Below are 16687 nucleotides of genomic sequence, written 5' to 3'. Positions count from 1 at the left end.
TTGCTTATAGCAGAACACTGAGTGCCAATTGAGAGCTGGAAGGGAGTGCTGAGTGTTAAAACCATCATTCTGCAACCATCGTGGGTAAGAATTATGAATGGTTGCTAAATCTAGGGGAAGTTCAGATGAACAGCAGAATACCTGCCTGGTCTAAAAGTATCTTTTCAGAGACTGCTTATTATTTACAAGAGGAAAAATGGACACTGTACAGCTGAGAAACAGAACAACACTTTGAGTGATTAAAATTAACATCATTAATAAGAAGCAAACGTACACTGGGTGCCTCTCTGTGATACTCTGAGAACATTTTCACTTATGTAGTATCCAGACAGGAATATATAACCTGAATTTAACCATGAAGAAACACCAGACTAAACCACATGAGGAAATTAAAAAAGGGGGGTGTACTCTTAAATAATGCTCATATCATAACAGAATGTTCGCACTAAAGAATTATTATAGCTTAATGCAATATATGACCCTAGACTGGACCAGAGGCCTAAGGCAAAATATGCTATAAAGGTATTATTAGGTCAAATGAAAAAACTGAAATATAAAAACTGTATCAACGTTAAATTCACTGATGTTGAAAGCTATACTCTGGTTATGTCAGAAAATATCTTTATCTTTTGGAAAAGTACTCTGTGGTAAAGAGCCATGGTGTATACGCACTCACAATTCAGTGGTTTAGGGAGAAAAACACAGATGTATGATGCATGCATCTATCTTTCTCTGTGTGTATGTACATATTTATATATGCACATATATGTATATAGACATATACACACATACATGCACACACAGAGAAATGGAGGGAGAAAGTAAATAATCGCATAAATGGCATAAGATGTTAATAGATGAATCTGGGTGGAGGGTATACAGTGTTTTGTCCTATTCTTACGTTTACGTCATTGACCTTTGACAGATGTAGTATAGGAGTCAAGTACCTTCTGTGACAGCTTTTGTAACCAGTTTTACATAATAGTTTGGAAAAGGGAAATGCACTCACCTATTGTTTGGATGATGGCGTTCTGCACAATCTTCTCATCATTGTCTTTAGAACTTGAATTTAAGCTGGCACTGGCTGCAGATCCCACCTGTACATCGTTTGCTTCAAATTCCACACTGAGACGCAGGTGTTTCAGTAGTGTGTTGAAGACTTCCAGCACCGTGGGTCCTGTAAGTGGTCACTGAGGTGAGCAAGCACACCTTCCCAGGACTGTCTACTCAAAACCAACTCTCAAATTCTTCAAAAGAGAGTTCTGCATATGTTCTAAGAAGTTGGAAATACTAATTTATGAACTAACTAGTTCATTAAAAAAGTAAATAAGAAATACCTAAATAAAGTCTCCCAGTTATTCCAACAAGCATTTGCTGGCATCTCTAAGCAGCTGTCTGAATCACTGTCTAACCCACGCAAAATGTGTATATACATATGAAGATTTCAAAAAACTTCCCTCCTATTTAATCTTGTCCACTCAAAATAATGTGTATGGGGACATTTAACTTGACTGTTGGATCAGAATCCACAAAATTATGATAATATACCTCATTGTAGCATAAGAAATTTATTTTGCATCTCCTGAGGCTGAAGAAGGAAGGATTTGTCTCAATAACTAGACAGAAACATTCAAACAGCCCTTGGAATGTACCAAGCCCAGTACATGGTACCCCACATGTAACACACATTTTTATCTGTATTTCATTTCGTATTTCAAATTAAGTAACTTTCCAATGATACAACCTGCTTCCATTTCTTTGAGATAAGTTATAAGTAATAAAGAATCCATATACAAAATGCCGACACTTATATGACATTGGATGAATGTCAGAACGTATCAGTAGAATATTTCCACTTTGATTTTGAAGCAAAAAAATATAACCAGATTCTCCTTCTAATGTCAGGAATTTTGTGAAGGCCCCTTCCATTCTTCTAATCACAGGTAGGTAAGAAACATCATGACCTCTTACCTGTCCCTTTTCCGTATCCCTATAGTCAGTCAGGAAGTTCTGCTGACCTGACCTTCTGACTGCTGCCATCCAACATCAAGTTCCTTCCCTCATGCCTACCACAGTGATAACCACCTGCTATATCTAATGTGTCCTACACTTTGCAGCCAGATGTGTTATCCTAAAACACATCTCTGACAAAGATTACAGTAAATCTTTAAAGAGTGTCAATTAACTGCAAAATTACACCCACGATTTGGCCACAACTTGAACTTGAAAGCCACTTCTCTGACTTCCTCTGCACAACCACACATTATAGCCGAACAGGCTGCAAAATATTTTCTCTTGCTAATTCATTTCCTCCCCCTTCTCTGACCCTGATTTTCTTGTATGTGATCAAATTTTGCCTTTTATTCCAGTATTAGGTAGAGTTGTTTAACTCCAAGTAAACTGTAAGTTTCTTATATCTGTATCCTCCCAAATCTTTTATCATATAATTGGTATCCAAAAATCTTTATTAGAAAAAAGGGAAGGAGAGATTAATTTGAAAGAAATTGCTTCATTAATTGTACACTAAGGAAGTCTGAGAATAACCATGTGAATCAAAAATTTCAAGAAAAACTACAGCACATTTAAAAATGTTAGAAATATTTTCTGAGAATTTTCCATACACTGCTATATCTACTGAAAAACATTCTGAAATAGATTAAGGCAGTAATTGGTTTTTATTTTTTTGCTAGCACTCACCTATTGAACCTTTAGCAGCAATGGCGACAGCCTCTAACAGAACCTGAATAATACCTGCTCGAACCCGTGGAGATTCTTTTTTACGAGCATCAAGGTGCCCTAGAATCTCCTGGATCACATGGTGAGAATACTGAGCCTAAAAGAAACAAAATAACACAAAGATGTATGAGTTATATGCACCCCAGCAGAATTCATAGGAATGAAAGACCATGTGACACTTAAACTTCCAATTACAGGAGCCATACTTATGTTGTGGAACAATATGCGGTCATTAAAAATCATTCCATTTAAGAATAAATAGAGATACTGGAAAATATTTATACCATGAGTGGAAAAAGTTGCAAAAAATTAGGTGTAATAAAATTCAATCTGGATTTTTAGAAGTATAAAAGACTAGAATTATATATACCCAAATATTAATGCTGAGCATTTCTGATAGGGGAATTCACAAGAAATTTTTATTCTCTTTACATTTTTTTGTCATTTCATAAAGAACATTTATATACTCTTACAACTTGGTAACAGAATAAAACGTTGTTAAAAAACAAACAGATATGACATTTACAGTACTTCTCTCCTACCCAAACTATATAAATACTACTTCTTATTGTGAACACCTAACAATGCTAAACAGTCAAAATTTTCATTTAATCAAGGGCCATTATCAAATGAAAATTTTATCAATGTGTACCTGATGAAATTTAATTTAAATCAAGAAGATATGAGATTTGCAATTTACAAGGGCAAATTTATCACATATAAATAAATTTGATCAATCACAGTGAATGATACTGGGACATAAGTCTATAAAAGCATAAATGTGGTAAACAGCACATGTAGGATATAAATCCTGACATGATCTGTTCTGGTTTCGAGGTAAAGCAGGGTGGTCCTCTGTAGTAGATAGGAGTGTCTCAGCACAGGGATCTATAAAGAGAGGACTTAACACATGCACTTTTGCATAGTAAATACTCAATAAATGGTAATTATTATTATCAGCTATATGTTGCTGTAATAAATACCAATTCCAATACTAGTTTATCAGTGAAATATAAATACACAATTGTGTTAAATAAAATGCACAACAGCACCATCATAAAATCATTTCATTCTTTTTATCAGATATCTTTCCATGCTGGCAAATAAAAACGATTAAGTGGTAAATGAAAATAAGTGAGACAACTAAATTAAGAACATGCTTTATTTCTTAGAGCAGCAATTTTCAACCTTTTTCATCTCATGGCACACATAAACTAATTATTAAAATTCTGTGGCACAACAAAAAATATATTTTTTGCCAATCTGACAAAAAATGGCATAATTTTGATTCATTCACACCGAACAGCTATTGCTATGCTGGCTGTTGTCATTTTTTTATCTGACAATCTCAGAGGAAAGAAGAGGTCAGTGCCGCTGACTTAACAGTCAGGTATTGCACATTTTAAAAATTCTTGTGGCACATTGGTTGAAAATTGCTGTCCTACAGTGTTCTATATCTCTGATGCTATGCTTATCAACATAGAACCAAAATTACTGACCTGAATGGAGTACATTATAATTTTAAAGCAGTGAACTGCAAATTCATTGGGATCCCATAGTTTGTGATGATCTAAATGTCTGTAATTAACAATAAGAAAATTACTTTAATAATTCCTATTTTTATACTTTTTTCCCTGTAGAACTCTCAACAGTATGCAAAGCTTCACAATCAAGAGTATCTAAAAGAAAGTTAATGGAAGTCAATGTTCTAATTCCAGATATGTGACATATATTTCCCCCAACAGCCAGATTCTTTCACAAAACACCAGCAAAAAAGGCTAGAATATATATAAGATTTTTAAATACCTAGATGAGCTGGCAAGAAAGAAAAGTCATTCATTCCCAACATCACAAAAAGGCAAGAATCTGGAAATATACACTGGGGCCACACTATTTTCTGCCTCTGTTCATGCATCTCAACCTGCTAAAACCTAATTATCCAACTAAGCTTACCTCCAAAGAAACCACCCCCTAATATCCAGATTCAACTTGAATTCTGTGTTTTAAACTGCTTATAGCACTTTTTGGCCTGTTCTCATAATCTATATATTGTATTTCACTATAAGTGCATGTCAATTAGCCATCAAGTTTGTTAAGGACCAAGACAGTTTTATTCATGTCTATATTCCCCAAAATACCTGATACCTTACTTGCAAAGCATATTTAATATTAATTATATAAACAGCTAATACATAATTAACTATTTCATTAAGCACTACATGGAATACAGCCCACTTTCAAGTAAGTACTCAAGTACAGTTAATTGGGTAATTTCTTTCTCCCAGGCTAGCTCTGCAGATCTTTAAGGCTTTATAGAGTACTATTAGGTAAAAAATACTTAATAAAAGTATTAAGATAAAACTAAAATTCTTAAATCAGCATGTCTGAATATTAAAATATAAATCTGCCTTTAGTTATATCTGAAATCATGATTATTTCTTAGTATAACTTTTGTAAGTCCATAGAGTCTTTAAATGGTAATTCTGGAGGGGAGGATGGTGAAAATCACAGATCCTTTTGAAAATCTAATGATTCTCAGATTTTTAATATAATTTTGTGCTTTATAGATTCTTATAAAGCTTGACTTTATTTTTTTTATCTTTATTGTTGAAAGTATTACAGATATCCCCCCATTTTTCCCCACTGATCCCCTCCACCCTGCATCCCCGCCCCCCCCAAAGGCCTTCACCACACTACTGTCTGTGTCCATGGGTTATGCAAATATGCACATAAGTTTTTGATTAATCTCTCCCCACCCACTCCCCCACTCCCGCCTTCCCACTGAGATTCATCAGTCTGTTCCATGCTTCTATGTCTCTGGATCTATTTTGTTCCTCAGGCTACTTTGTTTATTAGATTCCAAATATGAGTAGTATCATGTAAAACTGAATCAGGAAGAACCAGAAAACCTGGTCAATAACAACTGATAAATAGGCCAATAACAACTGATAAAACTGAAGCAGTAATAAAAAAACTCCCAGCAAACAAAAGCCCTGGTCCTGACGCCTTCACAGGGGAGCTTTCTAATTCTTTAAGTTGTAGAGTTAGATAGTTTACTAAAAAATTTTCTTGCTTTTTGAGGTAGGCCTGCAGTGCTATGAACTTCCCTCTTAGGACTGCTTTTGCTGTGTCCCATAGATTTGGGAATGTGGTGTGTTCATTTTCATGTTTCCAGAAGTTTTTGATTTCTTTCTTGATCTTATTGGTAACCCACTCATTGTTTAATAACATGTTCTTTAGCCTCCATGTGTTTGAATGTTTCTGAGTGTTTTCACTGTAGTTGATTTCTAATTTCATGCTCTTGTGATCTGAGATGCTTGATACAATTTCAATTTTCTTGAACTTGTAGAGACTTGTTTTGTGTCCTAACATGTGGTCTGTCTTTGAGCATGACCCATGTGCACTTAAAAGGAATGTATATTCTGCAGCTTTGGGGTGAAATGTTCTGTAAATATCAATTAAATCCATCTGATCTAGTGAGCCATTCAGTCACTGCTTCTGTGTTGACTTTTTGTCTGAAAGATCTATCCAGTGAAGTCAGTGGGGTGTTAAAGTCCACGACTATGACTGTATTGCTGTTAATCTCTCCCTTAAAGTCCTTAAGGCTATTACTAATAGGTCCTTATTTATTGCCATTTTAATTCTTTATGCCTATGTTTCTCTATTTCTACTTCTAATCATAGCAGTCACTTTAACATTTCCTACAATGCTGGTTTGGTAGTGATAAACTCCTTTAGCCTTTTTTGTCTGGGAAGCTCTTTATTTCACCATCTATTTTGAATGATAGCCTTGCTGGATAGAGTAACCTTGGTTTCAGATTCTTGTTTTGCATTACCTTAAATGCTTCATGCCATTCCCTTCTGGCCTGTAGAGTTTCTGATGAGAAGTCAGCTGACAGCCTCATGGGAGCTCCTTTGTAGGTAACAGATTGCTTTTCTCTTGCTGCCTTTAATATTCTCTGTCTTGACTTTTCAGCATTTTAAATATAATGTATCTGGGTGTGGGCCTCTTTGGATTCTTCCTGCTTAGGACTCTTTGTGCCTCTTGAACTTGTGTGACTTTTTCTTTCACCATGTTAGGGAAGTTTTCTGCCATTATTTCTTCAAACAGGTTCTCTAACCCGTTTACTTTCGACATCCTCTGGCACTCTTACAATGCAAATACTGTTATGTTTCATGTTGTCCCACGGTTCCCTTAGACTGTCCTCCTGTTTTTTAATTGTTTTTTCTTTTTGGTTCTCTGATTGAGTGAGTTTTTTCTACCCTGTCTTCTAATTCATTGATCTGATCCTCAGCTTCCTCTAATCTGCTGTTTATTCCTTCCTATGTATTCTTTATTTCTGCTAGATCATTCTTAATTTCCTTCATAGTTTCTTTATCTTTTTATCATGCTGTTGAGCATCCATACAATCAGTATTCTGAACTCTGTATCAGATGGATTGCTTATCTCTGTTTCATTTAGCTCTTTTTCTGGAAACTTCTCTTGTTCTTTCATTTGGGGCTTGTTTGTCTCCCCATTTTGGCTGCCTATTTGGGTTTGTTTCTCTCTATTAGGTAGGCCTGCTAGGACACTCAGTCTTTTTGGACGGTCTCTGGCACAGGCCAATGTCAGGCAATGTAAAGCTCAACTTTAAATCCAAATATTTCCCCTAAATAAAGAATTCTGGGTGTTACATCTAGACAACTTTATACATGCTATAAAGACATTCTTACAGTCATGAAGGGAAAGGATAAGGCAAATAATTAACAAAAGAAAGACTAGCAAAAATGTGCAGAAATTACAAAGAATATTAGTGGCTCTGTTATCTGAAGACTGAGTTAGAACACAACCCCTTGACAAAGCTTGAAAGACAACATGTATGTGGAGAAATTCAAAGCTCACAAATGTGTTTTGCCAGAGGGGAGAGTACAATACCAATGAGATATTTACTAATTGCTAAGGGTAAGAAGAAATTTACTTAGCGCATGGAATGTGCCCTAAGGCAGTCCAACCACAGCAAAAAGAAGGCCAGGAAACAAAAGCCAGCCATCAGGAGGAACCAACCATAGAAGTTAACAAAATAAGATACATCGTACTTGGACACTGTGTGTTTTAATACCTTACTGTGCATCTGTGGGTAGAAATTCAAGATAAATGATGCACATGGCATCAAGCACAATACTGCACTTCATTTCTAAGAAGAAAAAGCTGGTGAAGTGGTTGAACCAGTGCTCCAACGTGTGGTATCTGACTCAATCCTGCACTCTTCCCACAATGCTACACTGTTCCATTAGTAACAGTCCATTAGTAACGGTCCTCTGTAAGTAAATTAACGCAGAATTAACAGTTCAGTCACAAATAACCAGGAAAATGCCAACTACTTACGCAAAAACTGGTCTAACAGCATTATTCATATTCCCAAAAGTTGCTCGACCCAGCAGCTCTCTGAAACAGTTTTCAGCCAGCATAGCGGGATTCTCCTCTTTGTCAGCTGCGGAGGGAGAGGAAGGAGGGCCTATGCGACTGGAAAGAAAGAGAAATAATAAACATGAGTATACGAATTCTATCGCCAGTTCTAACAGTTAAACAGAACAGATTTTACTTCTCGGGAACATATAATGACATTTCCTTTTTATCCCAAAAAATCTTAGAAGAATACTCAAGGAATAAACACGATTTAACCTTTTTGTTGAAAAAATTATAAAGTAAATAACTATTGTTATTATTATTATTATTATTTTGGTTATTTCTAACTTCATAAAAAAGCATGCTGGATCTCTAAAAAATAACAGAAGTTTAGCTATAATCTCTATTTCTTACACTTGCAACTTTAAGTAATATTAATTCAAATAACAATTTGGATGATCAATAAGCAACAAGTGAAGTATAAAATCTTTCTAAAACAAATAAAACCTTAAGTGTATGAGTCCAAATCTGTGGTCTACTAAGCCTAATGTGATCACAACAGATGAATAATTTTTTAGAAAGGACACATATCTAAACTCACTCAAGTTTACAAGACCACTGTTTACTTAACTAAAGACAAGTTAGCCTAGCGAGCCAGCACACATACAATTATACAAAGGTAACCAAGCCTCAACCCTAAAGTGCTTATTTAATACCTGTCGACCTCTTCTATCTTCTGCATGTTAAACAGCAGGGATGGAACAATTTTATCCATATGCTGGGGTTCCCAAATGGTAGCCCGAAGTTCATCATTAACTGTTTTGCGAACCACGCCTTGAATACCCCTGATTCCAGCGATTCGAATTCTATAAAAAAATGAAAAAAACTGAGTCATGAGAAAAGTTATTTAAACAAGTATGCTTGTTTACCTTAACAGAACGAACCCAAGTATATACTGTTATCTCAAGTCAGTAAGATGAAAGTAACACAATAACACATCTAAGAAATTAAAATCTCAGTAATCTAAGGTGGACAAAGAGATGAGGCAGCTCTAAAAGAGGCTTACTTTCAATACTATTTTTTTTAAATCAGCATTTAGAGTCTCAAAGGACTGTAAAGCACAGTAACATCCAGTCTAAATCAAAAGCATTAGATTTTCCTAAGAGGATGATAATAATTCAAAGTAATGAGCTAGATTCTCTCCATTTCTCGCCTAGATATCTCAGATGCTGAGCAAAAACAGAATTTCACTCTTTCTGAAGACCCTTCAGGGCTTCCTCAGACCTCTCACTGGTTCTTCCCGAGAGGCTCTTCCCTCCACTTGTCCCCCTAGATGGAAGAGTGGAAGACCACGCTGGTTCCTTTAAAGGTCTGACAAACGAGAACTATCAAAATGGAGTGCAGACAACCTCAGCCATATATATATATGTACACACATATCTGTGTGTACTTACATATACATCATCATGTGTACCTGTGATTTAAAAGTTATCACACAGTGAGACAATGCTGCCCATCCTCCCAACCCAATCCACAACCCCAGCTTCCTCAAGCTCTTCCTCACTCACACACACACATATATATATATGTGTATATATGTATATACACATATATATATGTAAAATCTGTAGGTTTGAGAATGAAAAGTGACTAGAAAACAACATATAAAAGCAGAGTTAATTGGTAACCCATCTCCCTAAAACATGGTCCCTCTGGCCAAATGTGACTGTTACTTCTTTTTTTGCTACTACAGGAAATATTCACCATTGAAGTTTATTCAGCTTATCCAGCACTGTCTTCCAATACCTATGAAGAGGTTTAGAGAATGGCAGCTATGGGGAAGGGGGTGGCACTGCTTCCCAAACTCATGGGGAAAGGACACAGGCATTTAGGGGTAGCAGATGGAGAATGGGAAATGGTAGTAATACTATGCTGAACAGGTGAGAAAGTGAACTGGGAGACAGAGACAAATTTTGCCTGTTTCGAAGTTGTGTCTATTCATGCTGCTCCCTAAAACATAAAGGGTGAGAGACGCTGCAGCTATCAAAAGTAGGCAAGCCTAACATTACTACAATGGGGTCTGCTTTATGCACCTGTTGCTACTCCTTAGGTGATGACAAGGTGGAGTGAACAAGATGACACAAGAACAATGATTCATGCTTTGTTACACAATAGCCTAAACAGAGTACAGCAGAGGGTGCTGCCCCTGTTTGGGGGAGCTGGGGACTGCCTATAGCTACTCCAGCTACAGAGCTGGCATCCAATTCAGATCTATTATCTGGCCTAACCAATATATTCTAGCCATGACTTCAAAGAAATTTAATAGTTTCCTTATCAGTAAACTAAACCTCTTACCTAAAGCACAGGAATGCTGTAAGGTTTAAATGAGTTAATTCATGTAAAGTACTTAGCCAATAAAGGGTTAAACAAACTGGCACAGAATAAGTGCTCAATAGGTGTTAGTTTGCTCATGCTGTTAAGCATTATGATGATGCTGATAATGACCATTATTTCTACCACACCTGAAGGTTGCTCAGGAAATTAGAGATTAAGACTGTGATGCATGACTTTACATGTGGAAATTGCTTCTGTAGGGCAAATATTTTAAGAAAATCTTAACAGTGATCAAACCCATTGTCCATTTCCTACTGCTCAGGCCCCTGAGCTCTATTTGATCGGGTTTTGCTAAAATTAAAGGGATTGATAATAAGTATGTATGCTGGAATCTAAAGGGGAATATAAATATGCCTGAAGAAAACCAAAAGGGTTTTGACCTCAGGCAAAGCAGGAAAAAATCTAGTCCCCTAAGTATGGTAAATCATTTTAGTTTGCTCGTTTGTTTTACAGTGATTCAAATGAAACACTGTCATTTTGGAATTTCAAGTATTATGTAATACTGGAAAGACCTAGAGTTAGAAAAAAGTACTAAAAGGCTTCTCATTTGTGTACAGAAAATGTCAGGTTTCTTTTTGTAAACATTAATGAAAAATGTTACATGAAAATATGTTTAAAAGACAAGATCTTTCACTAGGGGGTGCTAAGTACTTAAAAATATGGTAACTTATGTAATAAATTTTTTAATTTCTTAAATGTATCCTTTCCTTAATTTTATGGATATCATCAACTTTTCGCCTGAATTGGTTTATATGTGAAACTTACCTCAAGCAAAATTTGAGAAATGTCTACATGTAGTTTATTAATCCTTATAATACTAAACCAAAAAAAACCAAAAAACTACATTCTGGATATTTTCTATATTTTAAAAGAAAGCAAAATTGTTAAAGCATTGAAAAAAATTGCGATTTTCTTTAGCTACTTTTTATACTTTTTTGCCCTGTTAATATTTCAATGTCAGCCCCTGAAAACAGGAAACAGTTTTATAAAACATTTTTAATGTCCTTTAGGGATAAAAAAAGAGATTTTAGTGGCAACTGGGAGAAACAGAAAATTTATTATAAGATAGTTATCTTTACATAGTTTCTAAGGCTTTGCCCTCATAATTAAGGAAGAACATCAGGAGTCTAAATGGAAAAGTTACACTAACAACATCTCAGACAGATACAAATCTTTCATCTGAAATCTCTCAGCTTTCTTTCTCCAAGTTAAAATAACTTTTACATTTGGTTTGTGTAAACCAACACTGTAGCTTACACACTAAAAGCTAGTTAGTTATATTTATGCAGATTCCCTTATTTATTTTAAAAGAAAAATAAAAACTACAAAGCATGCTAAATCTTGCTAAACTGCCCCCAAATAACTTCGAATTCAGGTTAGTTTCTTTTTAGTGTATTATAATAAAGCTCAAGTTACTTTCTATATTTACCAGGGTCATTTGGATCTTAATTCTTAGCTTTCAACCTATAGATCATGTTAGCAGATAATTACTTGATTCCAGATTACAAGGTTGCACCTAGAAGAAAATGTTTAAAAATGCTCAAATTGTTACGAGAACCTGAGACTAAAAATGACTAGTAATATACATTCATTCAATCTATGTATTCATTCAAAAAGCACTTACTGAGAGCCTATGTGCCCAGCACTATTCAAAGTGCTAGTAATAGAGCAGTCCTCAAAATAAAGCCCCTGCCCTCCTAGAATTCATATTCCATAGATAAGCGAGACTAGATAAAGGTATGAGCAGAAGACAGAGTAACTAGGATGGGACGGGAGGATTTTTATTTAATAAATAAAGGTGGCCAGGGCAGGACTCTCAGGATAAGGTGACATTGGCAGAAATCAAAACGAAGTGAGTTAAGAAGCCATGTGGGCGTCCAGTAGATATTCTATGCAGAAACCACTTAGACCAAAGGTCCTGGGGAGAAGTGTGCCTGATGTGTTCTGGAAGTGGCTGGATTACAGTAAAAGGAGGATCAAAGACAGGGTGATAGACTCTAACACTGGGGGAGAGAGCAAAAGGGACACTCGATTCCAAGCAAGACCTCAAACTTGATTCTCAATGAGAAGCGATGCTCAGTTTTGCTATTTCAGTCAGTTCTAACAGCAACGGGAAGTTGTATTTCAGGAGCAAAACTTGTATTTTCACATTTCCTTTGGTAATCATCATATATAAACACAGTATTAATCAATGAATCGCTCTATGACTTTAAATCATAAAGTAAAAGAATACATACTCTGTTCGTGTGTCTGGATCACTATGGCAGGAATGGCACATGGCACTGAAGCGTGACACAAAGAAGTCATAACGTCTGTGATAGGATGGTGTGTCTTCTTCAATATTTGCAAATTTGACAAACTAAAGAAAATAAATGTGTTATCACCTTTCTGAAAGTATGGACCAACACATTTACTTTCATTCATTACTTGTTATATCAACAAACAATAACCAAATAAGAAACAAGTATCATAAATTCCCCATACATACAAAAAGAATTTTTTAACAGTGAACTTTAGAAAATCAAGGCTATAGCATTGTAAATAGTAAGTATAACTTGCTAATCCAGTTCCCCTTGAGTGAGTGCACTCTCTCGAAGGAAAGGTCTTACTCTGAAGCTCGCCTCCATTTCCTGGGTGCTGGCTTCAGTGATGACCTCTCAGGCCCAAACCTAAGGGAATTTTATTTCTTAATTGTGGGTCTTAATTCTGAACAGCTGTTATACAACACATGAATAAATAATATTTACACAAATAATATAGGACAAGAAAAAGGGGACATAAACGGAAAGAAACTAAGTTCAGTAAAGGAGAAGAATACTGTGATGGTAGAATGCATTCAGTGTCCTTTCTAAAGATTTAAAAATATATATATATATATCCGTATGTCTAGGAAATGTTAAATATCCTACATGAATCATGGATCTGGTCCTAAGATTCCCTAATATGCACAATTTTTTCTCATTAGCTTCCTTACTCATTTGGTGATTATTCTGTATACTAAACAGCCTGAAGTAATAAACTGTTGGCTTATTTGCAAATTTAAATATATATGTAAATAGCTCCCAGGATCTAGACTGCTGGCTTTAAAAGGTTACATCCAAAAGAATTATTCAACCAAGTTTACTGATATTCTCCTGGAAACAAAACTGAAATAGCATAGATAAATTTTAAAAAATGAAATTATGTCATCTGTTTTAAATTATACTTTTATGTGACTCACATTATCTAGGAAAAAGTCACAAATAATACACCTGCTGTTTGAGATTAAACTGAAATTTATTACCTATTCTGTATCATACACTGTGCAAGGTGTTTTCACGTGAGTTCTTATTTAATTATTCCAATAACCCTGTAAAGAATGTGCAGTTTATCCCCATTCTAGAGATGGGAACACTGAAATTCAGAGGTAAATCTGCCCAAAGTAACACAGTAAGTAGTAAAATTGGCATTCCAGTTCTGGGGTTGAACTCTAATTTCAAGATTCCCAAACTACATGCTACCCATATAAATAGTTTTGGAAAATATTAAACCAAATATTTATACTTTTCATAAAAATAAACCTTAAATGAGATGAGGAATGCTTAAAAACATAAATAAAAAACATACACAAACATACAATATGTTCCCCATTTTCCAATACATATTTTAAGAAAAATATTAAAGGATTACTTCTAAATATTGCAATTACAGGTATCTTTAACTTGTTTACTCTTTTACATTTTCTAGCATTTTCAAAATTTGCTACAATAAACTTACTGCTTTTTAAATTAGAAAAAAATCAGAAATAAAAATTTGGCCATTAAAATGTTAAAAGTTCTGCAAAAAATTTTAGGAGGAGGAAAAACTTTATTCTCTTTTCATCTATTGAGAGCCCCAAATAACAATATGATCTGAGCAATCCTTTCCAGAAGCAGCTCCTACTTGCCCTTAAGCATTGCGAGCAGGATGAGACACAGCAGCTACACTCCACGGGAATACACGAAGCACATCCTCCTTCTGACTTCATGGAAAAGTCATCTAATTCCTGCAGCTCTGGGAGCTGTCGGACAAACTCGAAACCTATGTACTTATCAGATGTAGGACTAGAGAAAAATGGGGCAAGTACAGTGCAGAGACTATGAACAGACTTAAATGGCTCTAGATTTGGAAACTGGATTTACTAAAAAAATGTGTGACCTGTAAAATGAAATGTTTACTTATACAGCTGCTGAGAGATTCAAATGAGAACCAAACAAAAGTTAGTAAATTGCCTTGCACATAGTATATACTTAATAAAAAATAAGTCCTAATTTTTTTTCCATTTAAAAATTTAATTGGAGAATTAAATTATGTTTCAAAAGGTACAATAAAAGGCAGCAGCAATGAAATTCTTTAGCTGTCGAGTTTCTCACACTAAGCAATATTAAAATTTGGACACCAAAAATTCTTTGTAGGGGGAATGTCCTGTGTATTATATATAGAATGTTCAGCAGTATACTTGACACCACCAACACTCCCCACCCTGCACTGAAAATCAAATGCTCAGGGAGGGGCAGGAAGGGGAGAATTGCCCTGGTTAAGAACCATAGCTTTAGTGAAGTGAATAGTTTCAATGACTGGTCCCTATGGACCACTGGCAACAATATTTAAAAAAAAAGGTTAAGAATAGCCATGATGAGGCTTGAAAAAAGTGAGATGGATCAACTGGATACACAAAAAAGAAAACAGGAAAGTAATCTATGCTTCCCCTAGATCTAAAGCCACAATAATGAAAGTGTATTTACATGCAAAACACAAGCTTTGGAGCAGAAAGACCTGGCACTGAACCCCTGTTATATAGCGTTACTTCACTGTGTCTTTGGACAAGTTCATTAGGTTCAATTCCTCATCCGTTAGTTGTTAATAAAAACCTGGATGGGAACATACAGATTGAATGCCTGAAAGCTTCCTCAGAGATGAAGCTGGAACTGAAAGACTGAATGTTATACAATAAAACTAAAGACAAGAGAAGAAAGGTTATCACTGTATTTTATTTTCCTTTTCAGATATGCTTTCCCCAGCCCCGCATATGCTTAACAAATTATGGTTGAGAATAGAAGAAAATGAAGGTGGTAAGCAGAAATAGTGCAGAAGTCATGTAAGACATGGGGAAATAAACCCTTACTTTTATGGTCAACTAACTTTCTGTTGCCTTATGATGGGTTGATATCACAGATTTCATAAGCAGCAACAGAGAAGCTAGAGCTCTAATCGTCTACATCCGTACCGGTGGTCCATATGCCCTGATTAGAGCATTTGCCTTCACCGGGTGAAGATGTTCTCAGAAGAGATTAATTCTGGATATGCAAATTAAACTTAAAATTAGTTAAGTGATTAGTTTTACTCACAGAGTTTGTTCCAAGAACTTGAAGCTTTGGTTCCCCTGATTCCAGCAGCTTTGCTACCATATGAAGAAAGCTTTCTACAAATGGCTTGATGCTTTGAGAATGACAGGCCATGAGAAGTTGGTCCAATGCCTCCATAGCAATTAAAACATACCTACTCATAAGAGAGAAATAATGTCAAAGCACTTCTAGCTGTCTTAATTCTAAGTGCTTTTCACTGGAAGAATTAAAATAAGTTTATTTAAATGCACAAAATACAGAAGGGCAAATTCAGTAGTTCCTAAGTGAAATCTTGGTTCTCATGAGCACTGACAGTCTTAGATTATGAAACAGTTCTCATACTAAGGGACAGGAAAACTAGACGGTACCCACTCATTTCCTCCTTCCTACCAGAGCTCAGAGCTTCTCCAACATGACCTTTGTGTATATTTGTCTTTGTAAACAAGGACATTTTGTTTTCCAGACTTTTAACCATATTTCTTTATATCTGACCCCAAATAATTATTATAAACAATGTGCCTAAATTTCCAACATAATCTATTTACATTTGTAAACATGAATATATAAAACATTATTAGCAACAACAGATTGTAAGTGTCTCATAGATGTTACCTTACAAGTCACTAAATTTTAAAGCTTGTACTAAAAATTAAAATTCAGACTTTGGTGAACTTTACTTCAACAATCAACTATAAAACTGCTTGTATCAAGACTCACAAAAATGCTGTATGTGGTAACAATATGGAAGTAGAGAAAGCCAATATATCACCACTTGGAAAATAGAGTACCCGAAGAAACCAGGATCATAA

At 35.3% G+C, this 16687-nt stretch overlaps 1 protein-coding gene across 3 annotated transcripts in view; it reads right to left on the bottom strand.

Annotated features, from left to right (window-relative positions):
- EFR3A (EFR3 homolog A) overlaps positions 1 to 16687 on the bottom strand; it is a 69789-nt gene that overhangs the window by 30244 nt on the left and 22858 nt on the right. For all 3 annotated transcript variants that reach the window (XR_015715804.1, XM_087825494.1, XM_087825495.1), the window contains exons 4-10: positions 15882 to 16032; positions 12753 to 12874; positions 8838 to 8987; positions 8101 to 8238; positions 4236 to 4314; positions 2698 to 2833; positions 1010 to 1177 (exon numbers count right to left, since the gene is read on the bottom strand). Coding sequence is in view for 2 of the 3 variants with exons in the window: in XM_087825494.1 (XP_087681620.1) it covers positions 1010 to 1177; positions 2698 to 2833; positions 4236 to 4314; positions 8101 to 8238; positions 8838 to 8987; positions 12753 to 12874; positions 15882 to 16032 (944 nt within the window). In the remaining variant the exon portion in view is untranslated. The remainder of the gene's footprint in view (positions 1 to 1009; positions 1178 to 2697; positions 2834 to 4235; positions 4315 to 8100; positions 8239 to 8837; positions 8988 to 12752; positions 12875 to 15881; positions 16033 to 16687) is intronic.

This window comes from Miniopterus natalensis, chromosome 16 (genome assembly GCF_054644295.1).
Source record: "Miniopterus natalensis isolate mMinNat1 chromosome 16, mMinNat1.hap1, whole genome shotgun sequence".
Lineage (NCBI taxonomy): Eukaryota > Metazoa > Chordata > Mammalia > Chiroptera > Miniopteridae > Miniopterus > Miniopterus natalensis.
The sequence above is the reverse complement of the archived record's forward strand: the minus strand, read 5'-3'. Positions and strand labels throughout refer to the sequence as shown.